The sequence below is a fragment of the Capra hircus genome, chromosome 1, assembly GCF_001704415.2.
Source record: "Capra hircus breed San Clemente chromosome 1, ASM170441v1, whole genome shotgun sequence".
NCBI lineage: Eukaryota > Metazoa > Chordata > Mammalia > Artiodactyla > Bovidae > Capra > Capra hircus.
The window spans coordinates 71029177-71054416 of NC_030808.1; the positions used below are offsets into that span (position 1 = coordinate 71029177).

Below are 25240 nucleotides of genomic sequence, written 5' to 3' on the forward strand. Positions count from 1 at the left end.
TTTTTGTGTCTATATGAATGATGTATATTGATTTTATACTTTGGATTATAATCTGATATTAGTTTATTGATTTTATTGCACCAAACATTCCAGTATCCTAATATTCTGGGAACCCTTTCTTATGCCCTTTTGACGTGCCCTCATCCTTTATAAGTACTTCCTTATCTTTTGACGTGTAAGATACAGTAGACTCATCTTGTATAATATTTTCCCTGCCTAGGTCTAGAACCAGCCATTTCTCCAAGAAACTCTGAAGCACAGCTTAGACCTAAGGTCACACACTTAAGTAAATGGTAGAACTAGGATTCCAACCAAAGCAATCTGATTCCACACTTATGCTCATAACCGTAATACCAGACAGCATGCAGCTGAAGGCACACTGTCAGTTTTTAGTCATGTTCCATTTATGAGCCAGTCTTAAGGATAGAAGTTGTAGTCAGTTTACAGTTAGTAATTATTGTGCTCAGTTTTATATTGATCCTTTTTAAACCACAGCTATGATGATTATAATCAAATTTGAAAACTACTTCTTAATCACAGATGGCCACTGCTAATGTTTTGGTGCATTTTCTTCTATAAATGCATGCAACTGGATTTTGGAGTTTTGTTATGTTATCCTGGGTTTTAAATTTAACTTGTGTAAGTAGGAGCAATTCACAGTGTAATCAAAATCTCATTGTGCAGTTTCCATATTGTAACTAGTGATTAAGATAAAAGCGAGCTTGTTGTTGTTCAGTCGCCAAGTTATGTCTGATTTTTCACGACCCCGTGGACCATAGCACGCCAGGCTTCCCTGTCCCTCACCATCTCCTGGAGTTTGCCCAAGTTCATGTGCATTGAGTCGGTGATGCCATCCAGCCATCTCATCCTCTGTAGTCCCCTTCTCCTGCCCTCAATCTTTCCCAACATCAGGGTCTTTTCCAATGAGTCACCTGTTTGCATCAGGTGGCCAAAGTATTGGAGCATCAGTCCTTCCAATGAATATTTGGGGTTGATTTCCTTCAAGATTGGCTGGTTTGACCAATACAGTATATTAATGCATATATATGGAATTTAGAAAGATGATAATGACGCCCCTATATGCAAGACAGCAAAAGAGACAGGGATGTTAAGAACAGTCTTTTGGACTCTGTGGGAGAAGGCGAGGATGGGATGATTTGAGAGGGTAGCATTGAAACGTGTATATTATCATATGTGAAGTGGATCACCAGTCCAGGTTCGGTGCATGAGACAGGGTGCTCAGGGATAGTGCACTGGGGTGACCCTGGGGCATGGGATGGGGAGGGAGTTGGGAGGGCTGTTCTGGATGGGGAACACATGGGTGCCCGTGGCTGATGCATGTCAATGTATGGCAAAAGCCACTACAATATTGTAAAGTAATTAGCCTCCAGTTAAAATAAATAAAAAGAAAAAAAAAGATTGGCTAGTTTGATCTCCTTGCTTTCCAAGGGATTCTTAAGAGTCTTTTCCAGCACCGTAGTTTGAAAACATCAATTCTTCAATACTCTGCCTTTTTTGTATAAAAAGGCAAAAAAAAAAGAGCTTCTGTAGGATTAATCTATTTTGTCTTAATGTTTGGTCACATCAAAGCTGAGTATCTGTCTTGGTTTATCAATTCATCAAGTAATCCACAGGATGTGACTAGTTTGGTTTGGAAGAATCATCTGACTGTATGTTATCTACACTGCCTTCCTAGATAGCAAGCACCCTCATTTCTTTGATCACCAGTAGTTGAATTTCACTTCAGACAGTCTTTCTCTTTTCCCCAGCTGGTTACCTGCAGAAATGTTTATTTTCCCCTTTACCTTCTTTCTGTCTTGTAGGCTGAAAAATAACTGTTATATGACATATAAATTATACAGTAGTGGTTTAACCTACTCCTATCAAGGAAAATAAAAGCTATAAAATTTGGAGTGGAATTAGGTATAATTCTTCATTCCTCAATTCTTCTCAAATTATATCTACTTTTCTTCACATACTAGCATTTTAGACTAAATAAAAAAATTTTTTAATTATTTTTAATTTTATCTAAAACCAGTTGCATTCTTTTCATTGTACATATACAAAGTTTTGTTGGCTTACATGTATCAAGTTGTGTTATTTTCAAATTAGGATCTAACTGCCAGTTAAAATCTTGTTTAGGAGGATATTGTGTTATTTCCTAGCTATACAGTTTGGTATCAGAACTCATAAGTTAGGAATCTCTTCTCTTTTATGCTGATTTTAAGTGTGTGTAATCTACTTTTTTTAAAAGACATAAAAGAGATGTGTATATGTAAACAAAGTTGACATTTCCACTTTATTAGCCATGTGGATAAGGAGAGTAACTGGACAGCCTGGACAGGGCATCAGAGGATGACCGAACCTTAGGGTTTGGCCAGACTCTGGATGTACTTTTGTCAGTGTTTGCTTACTTGCAGAGGCCTAATGTATGTAGTTAGATGTTCAGATTTTCAGAGAAACCACATACTGTACCAGTGGCATGTTCTGGTGCTTTACCAAAGTTTGTATGGGGGTTAAATTGTAATCACAAGGCTAGTGAACATGAATTGGATTTGGAGGCTATTGGTTGGTATTTATTAATTAATAGCAAGCAGTCTGTCTGCTCTGGAAGTGAACCTGTCAGAGACATATATCCTATTATTGCCTGGTCAGGACATAGTCTTCTTGGAATTTTTTTTTTTTAAGACTCCATGTTATCTGTCTGTTCATTGGAATACTTAACTCTTACTATTCAGTTAATATTCTCTGATATGTCAGTGTCATCATGCTTTCTAAAAATTATCTTAGTCCTCTTTTTAACAGGATATGACTTTTCACAGATTCTCTTAGTTCCCCATTTACCAACTTTGTTAGGGGAGATTGCCTGATTGTAGCCAATTTCATTTCTTGTTTTACAGCTTTAAATGGATAACTTTTTTAAATTTGAAATTGAAGAGGGGATTATTACTGACTTGTATTTGTGCGTACTAGTTTTTACCTTGTTGTTAACTGTATTTTTTGCCTGTCTGTTTCAGGCCGTATCATAATTCTGAATCATGTCTGATAACGGAGAACTGGAAGACAAGCCTCCGGCGCCCCCGGTGCGAATGAGCAGTACTATTTTTAGCACTGGAGGCAAAGACCCTTTATCAGCCAATCACAGTTTGAAACCTTTGCCTTCTGTTCCAGAGGAAAAAAAGCCCAGGAATAAAATCATCTCTATATTTTCAAGCACAGAGAAAGGTAAATAGCTACTGTGGTTTCAAGAGTCTCAGTTACTGTGTTTTGGTTTTGATGTTTTTTAAATTAAGTATAATAAACTGATATCTTTTATAGTGCAAACGATAAACATACAGTTGATGGTAGTAAGTGGGCACTATTAGGAAGGCTAGTTTGGGACTTCCCTGGAGGTCCAGTGGTTAGGACTGTGCACTCTCCCTGCTGAGGGCCAAGTTCACCTGGCTGGGGAACTGAGATTCTGCAAGCTGCGCTGTGCATTCAAAAAAGAAAGAAAGACTAGCTTATTTCAAACTGTAACAGAAAAGAATAAAACGAAAGTTGTTGCTCATCCTGCTTGTTAGGTCCAGTGAATTTCTGTTCTCCTCTCCTTCATTTTCTAAGACTTGGACCACAGTTCATGGCTTCCCAGCTTTAATGCAAATCATATTTGAGAAAGACTTAATAGAAGAATGGAAGTACAGAGTCTACAGTCTCCTCTCTCCAATCTCAGGAGGTAGATTTGGTTTGGAATTAAGAGTTTTTCTGACTTTTCAGTAGCACTGATAATGTCTTTTTATCATGTATTCTGTAACACCCTCAGATTCTTCTGGGGCAGCACTCAGTAATCGACATACTAACGTATCTTCCATAAACAAGAATTTAGTCCAGTGTTTCTCTTCCTCAGTAAGGTTGACATTTGGGAGCAAAATAATGCTCTGTGGTAGAGGTCTGCCTGGTACACTGTAGAATGTTAAGCACCATTCTTAGCTTTTATGTGTTAGATGTTAGAAGTAGCACCTCCTACCCAGTAGTAAAAACTGAAAAATTCTCCAGACATTGGCAGATTCCCCTATGGGGCAAAGTTGACTCTAGTTGAGAACCACTGGTCTAGTCATGCAAAATGGGATAAAGACTGTAAATTGTCTACATAAGTTGAATTCAGTAAATTTGTTTTGGTGTCAAACTAAGAAAATAACTTACGGTTTTCAGAGCTTTATGGAGTTTAGAATTTGGAGAGGGGGGCTTCCCAGGTGATGCTAGGTGGTAAAGGGTGGCTTCCCAGGTGGTAAAGAACCCACCTGCCAATGCAGGAGACAAAAGAGACATGGGTTTGATCCTTGGGTCATGAAGATCCCCTGGACAAGGGCACAGAAACCTACTCTGGTATTCTTGCCTGGAGGATCCCATGGACAGAGGAGCTTGGCAGGCTGTAGTCTATGGGGTTGCACAGAGTTGGACACGACTGAAGTGACTTAGCATGCATGCAGGGGATTATGAACTGGTAATGGATTTTAGAATAAAGGCTAGAGATTACTTTATTAGACTAAGCATGGCAGTATGACACTGAGAGCTAATAAAGTGTACGTAAAGATATTTTTCCACTTGTATGTGTAAGTTTACATGGAGAGGTAAAACAGTGCTTTGTATATAATAATAAAAACATTTAATTTGAGTTGAAAATACATAAGCAGTGAAAATTTGAATGCGGTGATATAGTTAATATGGAATCAAGTCTTAGAGAATTTAGATATGCAGGCAGGATATAATCGTTGAACAGTTGAAAAACTGTTCATTTTAATGTATATCTCTAAATTTCCTCTTATTTTTAAGATTTCATGGGTCTTTGTAACTGAAAAGACTTGTGGAGGTATGTTTTTAAAATGATTTAGCAGAAGTGGTAGCATGTGCATTTGGCATGTTTGAGAATGAAATATGTACATGCTTAGTGAAGTGAAGTGAAGTCTGAGTGAAGTGAAATTTAAAGGAGGAAATTGGGAAATGAACCAAAAAGGAAGCATGAGAAGAGGCAGAAAAAGTGGATGTGTTGGAGAGCACTAAATCTTCCATGGTAGTATGTCAGTAAGAAAACCTAAAAATGGCACTGTAAACATAGTATTTATAATTAAAGAAGTTAGAAAAAAAATGTATGGAGGTTAGTACCAAAAGAAATTGCTCAAAGGGTGGAAATTACTTGCCTGTGGAGAGCAGAATACAAAATTGGGATAGGAGAATGCTTCACAATAGGTTAGAAGGTACTTGGGGACAGCCTTGGAGAGGGGAAAGGAAGCGTACAGAATGAAAGTGTGGACAGTCCAGCATTTTGGGTAAGTGGTAGCGTGGTAAGGCTTGTGAGCAAACTGAATATGCATTTACATAAATGCAACAGAGCATTTCATCAAAAACCAGTTGAAGCAGTCTTCACGAGCTTACCTGGACATCAGTTTTGGTTTTGCTTTCAAATTTTTTAATACCTCAGATGATTTTAACGCGCATCTAATGTTAAAAACCACTGCAGTAGTGGGTTATGAAATACATATAGTGAATGACACTAAGTGAAATGGAGTATAAATGGAGTTACTGCAAAAGTTGCATGAGACTTTTCAGTTGTGTGTTCATTGAGTCAGGATGTAAAATATATTGGTGTGGGTCCTGGCCAAAGATTTAAAGGTGGTTCTGAGGTATGTATTCAATACTTAGCAGTAAAATTGCTGGATTAAAGGGTTTGTGTTCCTGTGTTTGACTTAATTATGTTAAACAGATTACTTTCTAAAGTTTTTTTTTTTTTTTAATGTTCTTTCTCACTCACAGAACACACATGTTCCATTGTTGAACATCCTTGCAGATTCTTGTATTACGGGATTTAATTTTTGCCAATTTGGGAGGTGTGCAGTGGTATCTCATTGTGGTTTTAATCTGGATTTCCCTGATGACTTGGGAAATTGTCTTTCATATGTTAATTTACTTTCATATATTCATTTGTGTTTTCTGTGACATACCTTTTAGTCCAGATTTCTGTTGTTTCTCTTAAACATTCATTATAGTCTATATACTAACCTTTCATCAACTATGTGTTATTAAATATAGTTTTCCAGGTTGCAAACTGCCTTTTCACCCTTTCAGTGGTATCTTATGAATATAAATTATTAATTTTGGTGTAGTTAAATTGATCAATTCATTTTTTAACTTTGTGTTTTAAGAAATTTTTGCCGTACTAAAAGTGATATTTTCTTAGGTTTTTCTAAAAGTTTTACAACTTAACCCTTTAAACTGTCTGGATGTGATTTTTGTGTACTTGTAAAGGGCGATCTATCTTCACTTTTTTGTTTTTAACCCAGTGTCCCAGATCATTTACTGAAATTTTTATCATTTCCGTACTGACCTGCAGTATTAGCCGTTATCTGTCAGCTTTCCATGCCAGGATCTGTTTCTGTGTTTTCTTCTGTTTATTGAGTTGACTCATTTGTCTGTACCTGCGTTAATACTGTATTGCCTTAATCGCTACAGTTTATAATTCTTAATACCTTATAGAGCAAATCTGGTACCAGGTGGTTCTTCAGGATCTTTTGACTCTTCTGTATAAATTTTACACTTTGCTTATCATGTACTTTAAAAAATAAAAACAAAACCTGTTGATGCTTGGATTAGAATTGCCTTGAATTTATAAAGCAAGTTGGTGAGAATTGCTTTCAACTTTGTAGTTGAGAGTAGAACATCTAGAGTCCCTGGTATAGCCCATTTACAGGGAGATATTTAGGAGTGCGTAATTTTCAGTTAGACTGAGGAAAAAAGATGAAATGTTCGGAGGGTAGTGTGCGCTTTGATTCCTCCTATTCTTGGGGCTCTTCTCCCTTTCCAATTCAGCCTCCCAGGAAGCTAACACCTCTGGCAGGGCCTTGAGGGGTTGGATTGAGGGTTCGGAATGTGGATGTGTATGCATTTTCATGCTTGTGTGAATACAGAAATCTGTCTGCAGTTGCATTCTCCTGCCTGCAACCTAAACTGCTGTTTCTCTCTCTAGTTTTATGATAATTGCTTTTCATCTTTGGGCATTCCTTGCAGATTTTGTTCCATGATGAACAAAATGTGTAGGAGGGGAGAGCTACAATATATGCTTGGTCTATCATATTGAAACAGAAGGATACAAGGGGAAAAAACTTTTTATTTTTAAAAATTACAGTGACCTTAAGATCTTTGCCAGCTCTAATATAAAGCCTGATCTAGAGATATTAATGTTATTTACTCAAATTTACATTCCTTATTGTCCTTACTAAACAGACAGCTAATATTTTTATTTAAAAAAGACTTTAAAGTATCTTCAGTTATTCATTATTGGTTTTAATCAATGTCACTGCAAAAATTAAGAAAATTAGAATTATGCGTTTTATATAACAACTTGACTGAATGAATCTTTTTTTCACATTCCTGCTAATTATGTATCTTATGCACTCTGTGAGTTATCAGAGACTCATTGATAAGCAAGGCAGATGATGTCCTGTGATGGCACTCATAAAAAACTACAACATATAATTACAAACTGTGGAAAGTGATAATCGGGATAGAATAAAATGTCATTTCTGGGAAGGCTTCCTAAAGAAGTGATGTTACAGCTGATGACTAAAGGATGAGTAAGTGAAAATAGGAGAATTTGGGTAATTAAAAACTGTGTCTTATGCTTAGAAAAGCGTTTCAGTGGCCCAGGTACAGAGGAGATCACAGCACATTTGTGGAGCTGAATACAGCCAAATGTGATTTGAAAGCAGAGAAAATAATAGCATAATGTATGTTGGAAACTCAGATAGCAGAAGAGGCTAAAGAGGTAAGCAGGGAGCAGGTCATAAAGGGCCTTGTATTCCATGCTACAGAGCTCACATTTTACCCTGTTTCCTGGGGAACCATTACAGAAGTTTAAACAGGAGAAAGACCTGGTCACATTTCTGTCTTACATAGGCAAGACTAGTAGTGTCTAGAAAATAGATTTTGTTGGAGGTCGAACACTGAAGTTGGAGACTAGTTAGGAGGATTTTGCAGTAGTCCAGGTGAGAAATGGGCTTAACAAGTCAAGTAGTTTCGATAATGAAAATGGCAATGAGCCATCGTCTTTGCTTATCTTTAAAAACTCTATTCAGTTAGCTAGTGTTGAGTGGTATGTGTGTTTATAAACTAAAGTAATTTTCATGCCTAATTTTTCAACCTATATGCACTTTCACCTCTAGTTGATTTTGAAGATGAGAGGCTTAGAACTGTAAATATTCTTTCTGGTCTAAAAATGTAATTCTGAGATTAGTAATAGTAGTCCATACACCTCTGCCTGTTTCCTGGAGAATACTCTTCTACTTGATGGTACAAGTTAGGTCGCCAATTTGAAGCTGTTCTGGATCAAAAGAGCAAAAGGGTAATCACTGATTCTGTTAAACAGAAAAGTCTTCCTTTTAAAGAAAGGGAGGATGTTTTAGTGTTAGACTCTGGCTCAAATGTAGCCTGTAAGGTGTTGCCTCCTAGGATGTGGTAGCGGCATACTTAGGATCGTTCTGTGCAGCGCATCACTCGGGCTTCCCACCTCTTACGTGAAGGCTGCCGCCCGCCTGCTTGTTTTACTGTCTCGTGAAGTTGAAAAATAGCTCCGAGAATCTCTTTTTCGCCAGTACACTCCAGTAAGTTGTGCAGTTTCATTAAAAGAAGTTTCTTTCCCTGGTCCATTGCTTCTCATCAAGTGACCCAGTTGCTGAGTGGATGTCCTGTAGATAGATGATTGTGGATTTTCTTGTTGTTGGTCCTTTAGATCTTGGATTCCAGAGTTATAAAACAGTGATTCTGTTTACACAGAAATAACCTTCCAGCATATTGTTTGATTTGAAACATGCTTCAGTATCTTTTTGTTATAGATAACTTTTTGATATTCTTTTTTTCTCCTATTAGGACTACTAACATACAGGGAGTGTTTGTGTGTATGTGTTATATTAAAACCAATTAAATTAAACAGATGTTTACGGTATTGTGTTCTGCTTAATCATTCTCACTCCTTTCCTGAAACTCATTAGTCTGTACTCCTAATATTAATATATAAGAAGCTTTATATTAATTGTCTCTAAATTTTTCAGCATTCCCAAGTTGAAAAATATGTCAAAGGTGCTAAGTCTGACTCAGTTTAGGAATTCACCCCTGAACCAATCTAATTGGCTGGAAGTGTATGGGATACTAGGGCTGATGTGGCTTGAATAAATGCCTACTTTGGACCAGTCATCTGTAATCAGGATCATATAAGAAAATAGCATTTTTCTTAACTATATATACATCAGAAGTGGAATGCTGAGCAGAATTTTTAAAAAGAAGAAACAAATATTTTTATAAAGTGCAAGAAATTATATGTTTTTCTGTCAACAGTTCTCAGCCATATAAAAAGTCAGCTGTTGGGACTTCTTTGGTGGTCTAGTGGATAAGACTCCACACTCCCGATAGAGGAGGCCTGGGCTCAATCCCTGGTCAGAGAACTGAGATCCCTCACACCATAAATAAGCCTGTGCGCTGCAGCAGAGACCCAGCGTAGCCAAAATAAATAATAATAATTTAAAAGTCAACTCTTGATTTACAGTTGATTAATAAATAATTTCCTCCTGTATGCAGGATGCCAGGTTAGAAGTCAAAGGACATAATTGAAAAAGTGGAGAGCATGACCTGAGATTATTCACTGCCTAGTAGAAATGAATGATGTTTATGAGCGATGTAACTGTGCATTTCAGTAAAGGTAGTATAATTTATATTAGACTTAACAGTTGCATTTCCCTCTGGTCCTTTTCACAACCAATATGCCCTGTCCTTCTACTATAGTCTATTAGGAGAATCTTCTGGTAAAACATGGCAGATTGACCACATGCATCTATTTACTGTCCCTCCCCAGACACGACTAAAATGATAGTAAAAAAAAAAAAAAGAATTATTTTTTCTGCCACAAGGGCAAAGAGAATGAGAGAGGAGACCGTAGTATACAAGAGATTTAATACATATTTGGAAGAGTGAAGTGGAGAAGCACTAACTGACTAAGCAGAACAGAGGAAGACATTAATCCTAAGCATTTGCGGAAGGGAATGTTTATAAGAAGTGAGCCAGTTTCCTTTGTAAAAATCTCAGAGGCTCAGGATTTGGAGGTACACAGTAGTGTGGGGCGGGGGGAGTGAGGGTTTGTGTAATACATAGGGTGAAAAGGGGAGAATTAGTTGATTATCTGTTGGGTTGGCTGATATCTATTGGGTTAGTTTGTTTTTTTCTGTACAATGGCTTTACTGGTGCTTAGTGATCTCTAACTTCATTTGAAACAGTTTTGTTAGCTTGTATTGTGACAGCTGTCATATCAGCATGCATTTAAAAAAACTTTTCAAGGGCTTGTCTGGTAGTCCAGTGGTTAAGAGTTTCCCCGCCAGTGCAGGGAACACGGGTTCCATCCCTGGTCCAGGAAGATCTCACATGCCTCAGGGCAACTAAGCCCGTGTGCCACAGCTGCTGAGCCAGTGCTCTAGAGCCTGCGAGCCACAACTACTGAAGTCTGCACGCCTAGAGCCTGTGCTCCCCGACAAGAGAAGCCTGCACACAGCAACAAAGACCTAGTTCAGCCAAAAATAAACAAGTAAATAAATAAATTATTAAAAAATTTTTTTAAACCTTATCAAAATTGGTGAATTTTTATGTAGCCATTTTAATATTGAAAATGGAAGAAAGAGGCAACATTTTTGGCATGTTATGCTTTATTATATAAAGAAAGGCAAAAATGCAACTGAAATGCAAAAATTAGATTTGTGTAGTATATGGAGAAGGTGCTGTGACTCATCAAACGTGTCAAAAGTGGTTTGCGAAGCTTCATCCTGGAGATTTCTTCCTGGACGATCATCCATGGTCCTATAGACCAGTTGAAGTTTTAGTGATCAAATTGAGACATTAATTGAGAACAGTCAACATTGCATCTTATGGGAGATAGCCAACATATTCAAAATATCCAAATCAAGTGCTGAAAATCATTTGCACCAGCGTGGCTATATTACTTGCTTTGATGTTTGGGTTCCACATAAGTTAAGTGAAACGAACCTTCTTGACCATATTTCTGCATGCAATTCTCTACTTAAACATAATAAAAGCATTTCATTTTTAAAACAAATTGTGAAAATGGGTATTGTACGAGAGTGTGAAATGGAAGATTGTAGGGCAAGCAAAATGAACCACCACCAGCCACACCAGAGGTTGGTCTTCATTCAAAGAAGGTGATGTTGTGTATATGGTGGGATTAGAAGGGAGTCCTCTATTATGAGCTCCTTCTGGAAAACCAAATTACTAAATCCAACAAATACTGCTCCCGATTAGACCAATTGAAAGCAGCACTTGATGAAAAGTGTCCAGAGTTAGTCAACAGAAAATGCATAATCTTCCGTCTGGGTAACACAAAATCCCATGTTTCTTTGATGAGCATATTTGTTGAAGCTTGGCTAGGAAGTTCTGTTTCATCCTCTGTATTCAACCACTCATTGCACCCTCAGATGTCCCATTTTCTATCTTCGCAAAATTCTCTTAATTGAAAAGATTTTCAATTCCCTGGAAGATTGTAAAGGTACCTGGGTCAGTTCTTTGCTCAAAAAGATGAAAAGTTTTGGGAAGATGAAATTATGAAGTTACCAGAAAAATAGCAGAAAGTAGCAGAACTAACTAGTGAATTTTTTGAATACACTGTTCAATAAAGTCCTTGGTGAAAGTGAAAAACGTGTCTTTTATTTTTACTTAAAAAAACCAAAGGAACTTTTTGACCAACCAACATATAGGCTGTTTTGAAGGCTTTCAGGGCCCCTTCTTTATTCCACAGTCATGAACTCCATCCTCTGAGAGAACAGAAAACAAAATGATATATACATTTATTTGAGGAGAATTAAATCTGCGAGGCTCCTTATTCTTGTCAGAGGAGTCAGAAAGCGGTATAGAATGAAAAAAGCAGATTCAAGAAAGGTAACATACTGAACTCCTCTTCTGCCCTGCTTTTAGAGCACTTGTACTTTGAGTCAAAGCCCTCAGACAGAGACTGAAAGGTTTTTCTCTGGATAAACAGAATGTCCTGGGGAAAATATTTGGATACTCTGCACCCATCTTTAATGAAAATGCTTGCTTATCTCCCAGTTAACTTTTTAAATACTTTTTGTGCAAAGGATCAGTAACTATCTTAACCCAATTCTCTCTGACATCTAATGAGTCATGATGGGTCCATATCTTTATCTCCTTTTCCTTAGGCCTCAGGAGGTTCCTTCTGCCCCTGTGTTTTGCTTAGGAGAAGACAGTTTTTAAAGCTATAAAAAACCCTTAACATAAGAGTCCAAAACAACAGGGGATAAAATAGGAATGTAGAAGAAACAGCCAGGGAAAAAACCAAACCTAGACACACACATAAACTATATGATCTTCAAGGAGAGAAAGTGCATCTGTGAAATGGGAAAAGTATTCTCAGATAAAAAATGGTCAGAGAACAATGAGAAGTAATTCTTAGAATATCAGCAGTTAGGATTACCAACATAAACAAAAGAGGGCAATAGGCAAAGGATTAGAAGATAGTCAAAAATTTCCCAGTTAAAAGTTCAAAGATGGAAAATAGGAGAGAAAAGATAACAGTTATAAGATTAGACCAAAATGCACTGATCTAACTAATAATGACAGAAGAAAATAACCAAATAATAGAAAACATTTCCTAGATCTGAAAAATACTGTTTCTAGGTAGAATCAGCTCACTGATTAAAACAGTACCTAAAAGGATCCATTGTTTCTAAACTCTATCCAGTATGTGTAGATAGCTAAGAATCACCTATCTGTGTCCCAGAACAAAGTGCACAAATATTTATAGGAATACAAAAATACCTACACCTATCAAGGAAAAAAAGTCAATGGTACCTAGTTGACATTTTTCAGGCATGCAAAGACCCATAATTAGTGCAATCCATCAATTGAAATCAATCCTAAAATGACACAGATGATAGAATTAGTAGACGTGGACATTAAAGTATTAAATAATTATATCCCATTACGTTGAAGAACCCAAATGAAAGATTCAGCTTATTAAGAAGCAAAGGGAGAGAGAAAAAAGAACAAATCAAAATTTTAGAGTTGGAAAATACACTGGACAAAACTAACAGTAGACTAGATATCACAGAATAAGATTAGTGTATTTGAAAACCATAGTAACAGAAACCATCCAAAACAAAATTTAGAGAAAAGAGACGGAAACAAAAGCGAATGGGACAGTTTCAGGCAGACTAATAAGTCTCCAAAGGAGGGAAAGGGGAGACATTAAAAAAAACAACAAAGCAAGAACTTAAAGATCTATTGTGTAGCACAGGAAACTCTACTAAGTACCCTGCAATGACCTATATGGGCAAAGAATCTAAACAAGGAGTGGAGATTCACTTTGGTGTACACCTGAAGCTGACACAACACTGTAAATCAGCTATCCTCCAGTAAAAATTATTTTTAAAAAAACTTTAAAAAATGGTTGATTCCCCATCCCCCAAATTTAATGGAAACTATAAACCCACAGATTCAAGAAGTTCAGTGAATTCTAAATGAACACAGGAAATATGATGAAAACTACATTGTTTAAATTCAGTGGTAGAAAATCTTAGAAATGTCCAGACCTTAGGCTCAATTGTCTGTGAACCTGAAACTGCTCTAGAAAAGCAGGAGTTTTTAAAAAATGCTTGTTGTTATAAATTAAAAAAAAAAAATTGTCAGAAAAGACACATAGAGGAAAAAATTACAACAGACTTTATGTAAGCAACAATGCAGCCAGAAAATGAGGAGCAACATCTAAAAAGCACTGAAAGAAAAAAAAAAATTGTCAGCTTAGAATTGTGTATCCTGTAGAAATACCTTCTAAAACAGAAGGGGAAAGAAAACTTTTAAATGTATAAAAGCTGAAGGAATTTATCATTAGCATACCTACCCTGTGAGAAATGTTAAACCTAAATCCTTCAGGCAGAAGGAAAACGATGCCAGATGGAAATGTGCATCTGCATAAAGAAATGAAAATCATTGGAAATGGTGAATGTTTTTTATCTAAATTTTTAAAATAATTAAATTTTTAAGAAATGAAGCACACTGATACATGCTTTCACATGAATGAACCTCAAAAGGTAAAGTGAAAAGAGTCATTTGCAAAAGACCAATGTTGTATGAGAAACAGCCAGAATAGGCAAATCTTTGGAGATAAAGAATAGATTAGTGGCTGTTTAGAACTGGGACAGAGGCAAAGGGAGCAACTGGAAGTGATTACTAACGCAAATAGGTTTTTCTTGGGGATGATGAAGGTGTTCCAAAGCTATGTTGTGGTGGTGGTTGCACAATTCTGTAAATCTACTAAAACCCTGTAAACTGTACAATTTAAGTAGGAAAACTTTTTGGTATATAGAAAATTATAGCTTAAAAAAGCAAAGCAGACAAAAGCTAATTATAAAAAATAATATAGTTAATTCAAAAAAAGAAGGAAGTGAAAACACAGAGACTATTAGAAAACAAAAGGATGATGGGTTTAAACCCAGCTGTAGCAGTCGTATTAAATGCAACTGATCTGGCCTGGCGTGCTGCAATTCATGGGGTCGCAGAGAGTCGGACACGACTGAGCGACTGAACTGAACTGGTCTAGACACTTCATTTAGAAGGTAAAGAATAACAGCTTGCTAAAGCAGACCTAAGTATATACGTAACGTATAAGAAATCCACTTTAAAAATATAAAGTCACAAAATAGGTTAAAATAAATAATTGTTTAAAGTATGCGAACAGTGAAAAGAAAACTGGACTGGCTATGTTAATGTCAGACAAAGTAGACTTGAGACCAAGAAATATTTCTCTAAATAGTTAAAGACTGAGCAATAAGTTATTTTATAATAATAATAGGATATATTCATCAAAATGGAACAGAACTAAACATTTATGGACTTAATAGCAGAGCTTCAAATTACATGAAATGAATAAAGAATTTCAAGAAGAAATAGACAAATACAGTTAACAGTTGCAGATTGATTCCAGTACACTGCTCACGATAATTGATAGAACAAGTAGACAGAAAATTGCTAAAACTATCAACCAACTTAACCAGTTTATAGAATATTTCATTCTTTTTAAGTGAGTGTGGAACATTTGCCAGGATATCACATTCTGGCCATTTTTAAAGTTTCAGTAAATTTAGGTAGATTCAAATCACAAGGTAAATTCTATGACCACCATGCAATTAAGTTAGAAATTAGTTCTCACTGAACAGAAAAGATCTCTGGAAATATCTGGAAAGTAAATAAAAACTTCTGAAGAAATTAAACACTATTTAGAAAATATGTTAAGCTGAATGAAAATGACAGGTTAAGACACTAGTATCTGTATGATACTGCTAAAGCAGTACTTAAAGGACGTTTATAGTATTAAACATCCATTTTAGAGAAGAAAAATTTCAAATCAGTGATTTCAGTTAAGTCATTTTAATAAACTAGAAAGGAAGAGCAGGTGAGATCCTAAGTAAGTAGATGAAAAGAAATAATAAAAGTCAGTGTGTAAAATTAGTGAAATAAAAAATGCAGAAAAATCAATGAAATAAAAAGTTAATTTATTGAGACTACCAATAAAAATTGATAAAACATTTGACAAAGTCCAATATTCATTTCTGATCAAAGCATTCAGCCAATTTGAAATAGAAGGAAATGCCTTTAACATTTTTGACAAACCTAGCCTGGCATCACATTAGATGGTAAAATTAATGGCTTTTCCTAAGATCAGGAAAAATTTTCTGATTTCACCTCTGACCACTTTTATTCAGCAGTGTACTAAAGGTTCTAGCCAATGCAAGAAAAAGAAATAAAAGGAGTCCAGAGTGGGAAGGAAGAAGTAAACCTGTCTTTATTCATCAGCAGCACAATTGAATTTTTTTAGGTAATCCTGTGATGAGCTGTGAAAATGCTAAGTAAAGCATCATACTAAGGTTTCAGGATACAAGATCAGTATTTAAGAATCAACTGTGTTTTTCTATGCCATCAATGAACAATTGAAAATCAAAATTTAAAGAACTGTACCATTTGCAATAGCATCAGACTTTTTGAAATACTGTGCCAGAAATCAGACAAAAGCAGTAACAGATGTGTACATTGATAACTATAAAACATTGCTTAGAGGAATGAAAAAAAACCTAAATAAATGGAGAGAGTCACTACTTTCATGGATTAGAAGATACAATATTGTTATTAAATCAGTTCTTCCTAAAATGATCTATAGATTCAGTGCAGTCTCAATCAAAATCCCAGCAGACTTTTTAAAGAAATTATCAAACTTACTCTAAAATTCACATGGAAATGCAAAAGACCTAGAATGGAGCCAAACAATTTTTTAAAAAAGAAAAGGCTTATACTGTATATTAATAGTTTCAATGCTTATTATAAAACTTCAATAATCCAGTCTGATGGACATAAAGTAAAGAGATTATTGCAACAGAGTTGAACATCCAGAAATAGACCTGTGTGTATATATAATCAGTTGATTTTCAACAGTAGTTCAAAATGAGAAAGTGGCATTGGCCTTCTAAATAGCAACACTGAAATTTAGAAGAAATTCAGAGGAGGGTGGTATTTTCGATCTAAATACATATACAGTTAGTTGAGAGCTATCAATTAAAAGAAGGGTGTAAACCAAGAAGAAGAGAACACAGAATACAAACGGTCGATTCTCGCGCAGCGTAAAAGTGAAGGAATGACCTGGGACTGATATCTCTGCCAGAAGTCTTGACATAAATTGCTGCAGATTAAGAGATTCTGAGAGCAAGGTGGTTAGGTGGAGGAAGAATATGGAACTGATATGTTTGAATTTACAGAGATAGGTGTGTGGCAGAAATGTTGTAAAAATAATTGGTAGAACCGCAAGAAAACTGGGAAATGTTAAAATGTAACAGTTATTAACATCAATAAAAAGGAAGAGAGTTGCACAAAAAAAATGACATAGTCCTTGTAAACTACGTGTTCACATGGTGTATGTTATCCATAATCGTAGTAATGTAAATTGCTCTTTCTAGATAAATACAGAAACAGGGCTTGATAAACTTTGTTTTCCAAGTTGTTCAGTATGTGAAGTGTACTTCTTTATTAATGAGAGAGACAGTATTCTAAGGGACTGTCTCTTCTGTCCTGAGCACTTTTATTCAGGCCTGTTGTTGGGTCAGTCTGTGTGCTTCTTTAATCAGGACACTGGTTGACAATAGCCTTCACTCCTCCCACTCCCTCCCCCCTCCACCCACCCCACCCCACACCCATGAGGTTTCTAAGCTTGATTTATCAGCTTCCTATCAGCCAGTGTTTTTAGGGAAAATCTCTTTTTTAGAATAATTTTGTTCCTAGTCTGTTTTGGGAAGACTATAAACATGATTGCGAGTACCTTTTAAAAGGCTTTTTTTTTAATGCCTTCTAGGAAGTAAGAAGAAAGAGAAGGAAAGGCCAGAAATTTCTCCTCCGTCTGATTTTGAGCATACCATCCATGTTGGCTTTGATGCTGTTACTGGAGAATTCACTGTAAGTTTACCTAGGTGGAACGCGTTTATAAAGCAGAGCTCAAACTTTTCCTTCAGGTATTCTTTTCTGTACACATATAAACTGTGAATTCTTAGTGCTTTTCTCTTTGTACAGAAGTGTTTGTGGTTGGATGTGTCCTTTTCCTAGGGAGCTGAGGCTCTTGATTATAATTTGCAACTTAGATTTAGAAAACTAGACCTTTTAGAATTTAGTCAAACCTGCAGTTGTGTTGGTTGATTTGCTTTATATATTTTGTCACTTTCCTCTTGAAATTGGTCTTATTAGAGCAATTCAAAACAACTAATTTCTGAATATCTTTTCATTAGGGCATGCCAGAACAGTGGGCTCGATTACTACAGACCTCCAATATCACCAAACTAGAGCAAAAGAAGAATCCTCAGGCAGTGCTGGACGTCTTGAAGTTCTATGACTCTAATACAGTGAAGCAGAAATATCTGAGCTTTACTCCTCCTGGTAAGACATCAGACCATGGTAACAGGCTCGCTTAACTGGGATTGCAGAGTTATGGAGCACTTCTAGATAAAAAGATTGCTTCTGGAAAAATAAGAGTTAAGCTATGGTGGTTGTCTCTACTTTTTCCTCTGCATAGATCTGCCTTTTGTAAACCAGTGGGGGCAGCTCTTATGTACAATTTGGAGTCTGGAGATTATATTAATCTCTTAGTTTGGCCCAAAGTGGATATTTTGGCCTTTTGTTTGTTTTTTCCTCTTCACTGCTTTTGAATGAGTTCCAGAAGCAGATGGGAAAGAGGCTGATTTACAGACATGTTCAAACTAGAAATATTTTTATTGCTAGTGGGACAGGTTAATTTACTGTATATAAATGCACAGACTTTGAAATAAAAAATGTTTTCCACTCAAAAATTGAAACCCATCACATGTATAAATATAAGCTTTGGAACTCAAAGAATTTATTCCTCAGATTTGGAATATCATCAGGTAGGAACTGGAGAATAGTGGACTTTTTTTTTTAAGTTTATTTGTTCAAATAAGGCCTAGGAAAAAAATCCATACATTACAGTCAATTATTGTATCTCTTGAATCTCTTTGTTATGTAGGCTTCCTGCCCTCAGGTTAGAACTCATGCTGTCTTTTCCTTGAAGTTTATTTGTTAAAGAATCATTTGTCCTGTTTTCCCTCAGTGTGGATTTTGCTAATTTCATCATGGGTTATTATCATTTAATATGTTTCTTTGCCCTCTTAAGTCATACATGTAGTTTTAAGAAATAATATGATTGAGCTAAGATTATACATTTAGTTTTAATTGATTGTACTTATTTGATTATATCCTTTCAGAACCAATAAGGTCCATTTGGCAAATTTAGACCTTTTTTACGTAGTCTAGTAGTACATCCTTAGCAAAAGGTCAGATTTATTCCCAACTGCAATTAAATGAATAATGTATAAATGAATAATTTTTTAAAAATCGATGTCTGAACGGAAAATGGTATGTTTGTGTGTCTGGGCATTTTAAAGGATAATACAAAATTTGCTGTTCTAACTCCAGAATGAATATTGTGGTATTTAGTCTTCATGAACTGTGGTTTTGCCTTCAGGGATTTGCTTTCATATTGATCAAAATTTACGTCAATAATTTTCCTTTATACAATTACTGTTGGTTTCTTTAAGTTCCTTGATAGGCAGTTTGCTGGAGAAAAATATCATTCTGGATAAACTTCTGTTTAGTTTCCAATAAAATTTTTTATTAAGGTATAATTTTCTGCTCTAAAATTCACCCACTTGATGTTTGCAATTCAGTGACTTTTAGCAAATTTACAGAGTTAAGTTTTAATTCAACTCAAAATGATATCAGTGTAAGAACATTTCACTTGCTTTGCTTTTGTCTTTTCTTCCTTTATTGTGTAAAAGTCATTTTATTTTTTGAATTGTTCACTTAGCATTATTTTCTCTTTTGTATTCAGAGAAAGATGGCTTCCCTTCTGGAACACCAGCAGTAAGTTAATATGTTATTTCTTATAGCTCTTGTTTTAAGTTACCCAAAACAAATCTTAGTTTTTATTTTACTTTCCAAAATAAATTACAGCCTTCAGAAATAACTACTTGATATATGCTTTTAGATAGGTACTTGATTAGTTGAGCAATCTGTGTTAAGCAAATAGAATTTCCTCCAATGATGCTTAAAGTAACTAAAAATCGTTAGAGCAATTTAGTTACTTTTGATAATGTTTTCACGTATAACCACGAATACAAAGAACTTGCCAGCATTTTCCTCTGGCACCATCTTACCGAATCTAGACTGTGGAAATATACTGAACAATAAGAAGCCTGTCAGAATCTTCAGAATTGTCTGAGATTTCATCTAAGTTATCATGTGAGCACAAACACCTCCTGCAAATAATAGCTGTTTTATTTTCAATTCCTCAGTTAGGAGGAAACCGTCTCCTGGAGTTATTTGAACACTATATGTAATAACATGTAAAATCCATATCTAGCACCCACCTTGCAAATAATACACTTTGTATAAAGGATAATGCCTTGCTCTTTTGCTTTTTTAGCCAACACTTTTTCTGGTGAATCTGGCTGTTTTAAATAACTGAAAAACTCTGACTTGTACAAAGCCCAGAGGATTTTTGTTTTTGGTCTTAACAAATGAAGTGATTGTTTACTTTTTGGGCTTGCTTAAAGGGTATAAAATTCTCTATATAGTATTCTCTCTTAAGAATACTTGGTATTTACTGTATACATTTGTTTCATAAACTTTTCTGTAATGTATAGAATTACCTTTAAAAATGACTAGATTAAAACCAGTAAGGTTTTATTGCTTTGAAGTGAGCTAGTAAATATATTTTCAAGTATGTTAAAGAAAAGAGATAGTTGTATTTTCATCTATTGTTATGTTTGACGTATCTCCCTTACTTTCCTTATGTGATAAATGCAGCTGAACACCAAGGGATCGGAAACATCAGCAGTAGTAACAGAGGAAGATGATGATGATGAAGAGACTCCTCCTCCTGTTATTGCCCCACGACCAGATCATACAAAATCAGTGAGTTTCTGACTAATGAACTGGGTTGTGTGTCTGTGCATGTGAGTTTTAAAAAACAGCAGTCTGTGTTTGATTTCCAGGGTTTTTAAAAGAGTTTCCCAGTTGGCCTCGGTGGTAAAGAATCCACCTGCCAATGCAGGAGATGATCTCTGGCTCGGAAAGATTCCCTGGAGAAGTAAAGGGCTGCCCACCCCAGTATGCTTGCCTGGGAAATATCACAGTCAGAGGAGCCTGGTGGGCTGCAGTCCACAGGGTCACAGATAGTCGGACATGACTGAGCATACATGCATGCACCATTTTTGAGAGTCCTCCTGCTGAAAATGTTTTAATGTGGGGGATTTGACTAGGAGATCTTTACCTAAATACCATTGTCAAAAAACTTTAATTTTTTTGAAAATTAAAGTTGAATGGGTCTTTAAAAGTTAAAATGCATATTGTGTTTTCTTTCTGCATTGCCCCATCTCTTCCAGAGAACTCATCTGTTTCTCTGCCTTTCTCTGTTTATCTCAGTGCAGAGAAGTACTAAGTCTAGACTCTTACCTCTTACCCAAAGCGTGTATTTTATCTCCCATTTAACATTTCTGTTAAAACATTAGTATCATTCAAGAGGCTGCCAGGAGTGAAATTTCTAACAGATATGGGAGAATTTTAACAATAACACCATTAGAGACAGCAAGAGTCCTGTCCTCCTCCCTATACTAACAGAGATAAAGTAAGTAGAGCATGGTGAGGTGCTGGCACAGAAAACAGGTGTAGAACTCTGACTGCCACTGCATCCTCATCGATAGAGGGCTCTATTTTCTTTACCATTTAGAATTGACTGTTTGAAATGAAATGATAGAAATTATATTTGTGTAAAAATTTTTGTGGAAATTAATAATAGTTAGGCTTCCCTAGTGGCTCAGATAGAAGAGAATTTGCCTACATTGCAGGACACTGGGTTCAATCCCCAGATCAGGAATATCCCCTGGAGAAGGAAATGGCAACCCACTCCAGTATTCTTGCCTGGAGAAGTCCATGGACAGAAGAGCCTGGGGGGCTTTAGTACATGGGGTTGCAAAGAGTCAGACATGACTGAGTGACTGACACTTTCACATTGCAACATCAGGATTTCCATTATTTTGCTCTTTATTTCTCTCTTGTAGAAAAATATTATTTTTACAGTTATATTTCTTTCTGCTTCATTTCTGGCATATTATTTTTTATCTTTAATTTCATTTACAGATCTTCTGTTTTGCTGTACAAACTTTTAACATATGTATATGATGTCCCTAAGAAAAATGTTTCACATTGCCTCTTAATTAATTCTTTGGTAAAACAAGTCTGAAAGTATTACTGTCATTCTTTAGAACACTGAAAACAACTTAGATTTTGTCAGAAATCAAAGAACTGAATAGTGTGCCAGTTAAGAATACCTAAAAATATTTTTCTTCAAGTCTTAGTAATTAACTGTTTCTCTGCAGATTTATACACGATCTGTAATTGATCCTATTCCTGCACCAGTTGGTGATTCTAATGTTGATGGTGGTGCCAAGACTTCAGACAAACAGAAAAAGAAGGCCAAAATGACAGATGAAGAGATTATGGAGAAATTAAGTATGTTGCCTACATTTTACATTATTCTTAAATGCTAACAGCCCCTGAAACATTTGGCCTGGATGGGTCTTAATTTATACCTTATATTTTGGCTTAAATTGTTTTCTGCTAAGAACAACAGATTCAGTTAATGTAGTAAAGCCAAAATAATACTCTTCTTTGCCTGCTTATTATTATGTGCCAACTCGTGAGCTGTGTCTTTGAAATAGTCAGTATTTTGGGGAGCAATATGTCTTCTCAGAGGGCCAAATCTAAGAGTCCTAATTGGAAACTTTATCAGAGAAAGTTTGTGTATATTTATGCACACCTGTAGAATACAAAATGTCCCTAGATAACTAAACCAAATGTCTTATCTAGATAATATGTGTAAGCATAAAATGTATTTTTTCCTCCATTTTCATCCATCAACTGTCATTGGCCTGGATCAAGCACTGGAAGTAATACACACAGGCCAGAGAGAGGGTAGCAGTAGTATCTCATTACAGGTCTATAGCCACTAGAGTTCTAAAGGACACTGACCTAAAGGCATCTAGGAAAAATATTACAGATTGGCAATAGGCTTGAGCCTGAGTACCTAAGTAAATAAAATTGGCTTATTTTTGTGAATTTCTTTGATATGCCCCTCTCTCCTTTTACCTTGTGAAAGTTTAAGTGAAAATTTAGTGGGATTTTCTCATGCTTGGACTTAGTTGTAATAAGACTATGTTAGGATTTTATGTACAAAGTCATAACTTTTTTTTTTTTAAAACAAAATCCTAATTTAAAACCTGTTTCTTAGTTGTGGCTTTGTGAACTTTTCTTAAACAGATGTGTGATTAGTTTATATTAGAGTAATCTTCATAGTAATAAGTGATTTACTAAATATATTGAAAGATAGATAAAGGAGAAGAGTTAGAAAAGCCATTAGGGTTTTTCATTTCGATATTTTATTTTATTTTTTTCTCATAGTAAGTAGTTTTATAACTTACTGTTAGTTTAATATTGATACATTTCAGTGGAGTATGAAAAGTAGGATGACCAACTTGTCCTCTCGCCAGGAATTGACCGGTTAAGTTTTAAAACTTAACATGCCACATCCTAAGAACCCCCTGAGTCTCAGGAAAGCTAGTATAGTGGGTCATTCTGTAATGTCGTCATTTTTTAGAAAGTGGTAGGATAATCAAGACATTAGTTAGGAGGTCTAACCTAGTGGAAATAATGTATCTTTTTTCTTCTGGTACTTTTAAATTTTTATTTATTTCTTTTGTGTTTGAAGCATACATTATTTTTGAAACATAATGTTATGTATGTTCTAAAATCAGTGGGGTTTATTAAAAGAAATAATGTTATCAGAATTAGTTTACAATTTTAAAATGCTTGGCTGAATTTCCAAACTTTTGTTGTTTTTGTTTAAAATAGGAACTATTGTAAGCATAGGTGACCCTAAGAAAAAATACACAAGATATGAAAAAATTGGGCAAGGGTAAGTATTTGTGACTGTATTACCAGAATAGTCTTTGTTTTCTAGATGTCCGGCTTGATGTCTTTTTTGCCTACTGACATTGAACACTTATGGTATTCTCTGAGTAGTATTCTTGGATTTGTGTAAAAGTAATGAACTTATTTCTAGATGCTATTAAAATACTGTACTACTTAGCAGTGCTTGTACATTGCTGCTTCTTAAGTGTGATTTCACATTGGTGGTAAGAGATTGGATGGGTGGGAAAATTGTCCAGCAAATATTTAAAGGACAGTGAGAAAATTTACTACAAGTTTATAGTGTTTACTTTGTTTAAATGCATTTTAGGCACATCATGAGTATGAATCCTTAATTTTACTGCCCTTCTGATTTTGTTCAATAGTTTGTATTTTTTAAAATTATTATCTGTTTAATTATTTATTTTATGACCATGCCACGTGACTTATGGGATGTTAGTTCCCTGACCAGGGATTGAATCCAGGTCTCCCACTGTGGAAGCTCAGAGTCCTAACCACTGGCCCCTCAGGGAATTCCCAATAGTTTGTATTTTAAAATTATGCTAACTGAAATCTTTTTCTTTTCTATTGCTTGAGAGCGAATGAACATCTTGAATTCTTAATGTTAATTCTGGAAAGTATTCTGGGAGTTTTGAGAGTGAGCTTAAGTCTTTTTGAAAACTTTTATGAATTTCCTTTTAAAAATGAAATTTAATCGCACCTCTGGTTTTAATAACAAAAAAATTGAAAATCATGTTAGTATCCTTGAGCCTGATAATGGATAAATAAATAATAGTATGAAAAAGTGAAAGTGTTAGTTGCTCAGTCATGTCTGAGTCTCCAACCCCATAGACTATAGCCCTCAATTCAGTGTTGAATCAGAAAAGCAAATTATGGGAAAATACATAAAATGAAGTCATTTATATGAAGTTTTAAAAATACGTTAAATATCTTCTGTATTGGTACACACCTGTGTCCTTAGTAAAGTATAGAGAAACATGTGGCAATTATGCATATCGAATACAGAGTGAATGTCCAGCACAGATTACTTTGGGGAAGAGGGCGGATGCCTTTGGAAAGGCCACATAAGAACCTTTAAATTTGTTTGTAGTTCTTTGTTTCTTAAGCAGGGAAATAAATCCATGAGTATATGTTACTGATTTCTTTTTGTCTGATCTTTTTTCTATGTTTTTGTAGGTCTGAAATTTATGACATATTTCTAATATAAGTTTCGCCACAAGGATTACCTCTTTTTCCTGTTCTTCTCCCCTTTGTTTTTGCTTTTACCTTTTTTAAAGATGTTCAGTCTTCGGTGTTCTTTAATCCCCTTTCAGTTGTTTTGAGTATAAAGTCTTCGGATATTATAAATGAAAATGATTTAGAAATCTTAAATCTGCTTGTGTCTCTTTTTTCTCTAGGGCTTCTGGCACAGTTTTCACTGCTACTGATGTGGCACTGGGACAAGAGGTAAGCAACTTTTTCATACTTCTTGGTGTTACCATTAGCTTCTACTATAGGCAGAACCTAGATCTACCTGTGAATAATCAATGAGGAATTTCTTTTACAGTTGAATATGTTGAAGGATTACTCTAGAGAATTTTATAGTATCTTCCTTATTGAGGGGAAA

At 35.5% G+C, this 25240-nt stretch overlaps 1 protein-coding gene across 1 annotated transcript in view; it reads left to right on the plus strand.

Moving 5' to 3' along the window:
• PAK2 (p21 (RAC1) activated kinase 2) overlaps window positions 1–25240 on the plus strand; it is an 83015-nt gene that overhangs the window by 38608 nt on the left and 19167 nt on the right. The window contains exons 2-9 of the mRNA XM_018046304.1: window positions 3018–3225; window positions 17435–17535; window positions 17862–18009; window positions 19478–19509; window positions 20455–20562; window positions 22026–22158; window positions 23557–23620; window positions 25032–25080. Of these exons, the coding sequence (XP_017901793.1) occupies window positions 3039–3225; window positions 17435–17535; window positions 17862–18009; window positions 19478–19509; window positions 20455–20562; window positions 22026–22158; window positions 23557–23620; window positions 25032–25080 (822 nt within the window). The 5' untranslated portion in view covers window positions 3018–3038. The remainder of the gene's footprint in view (window positions 1–3017; window positions 3226–17434; window positions 17536–17861; window positions 18010–19477; window positions 19510–20454; window positions 20563–22025; window positions 22159–23556; window positions 23621–25031; window positions 25081–25240) is intronic.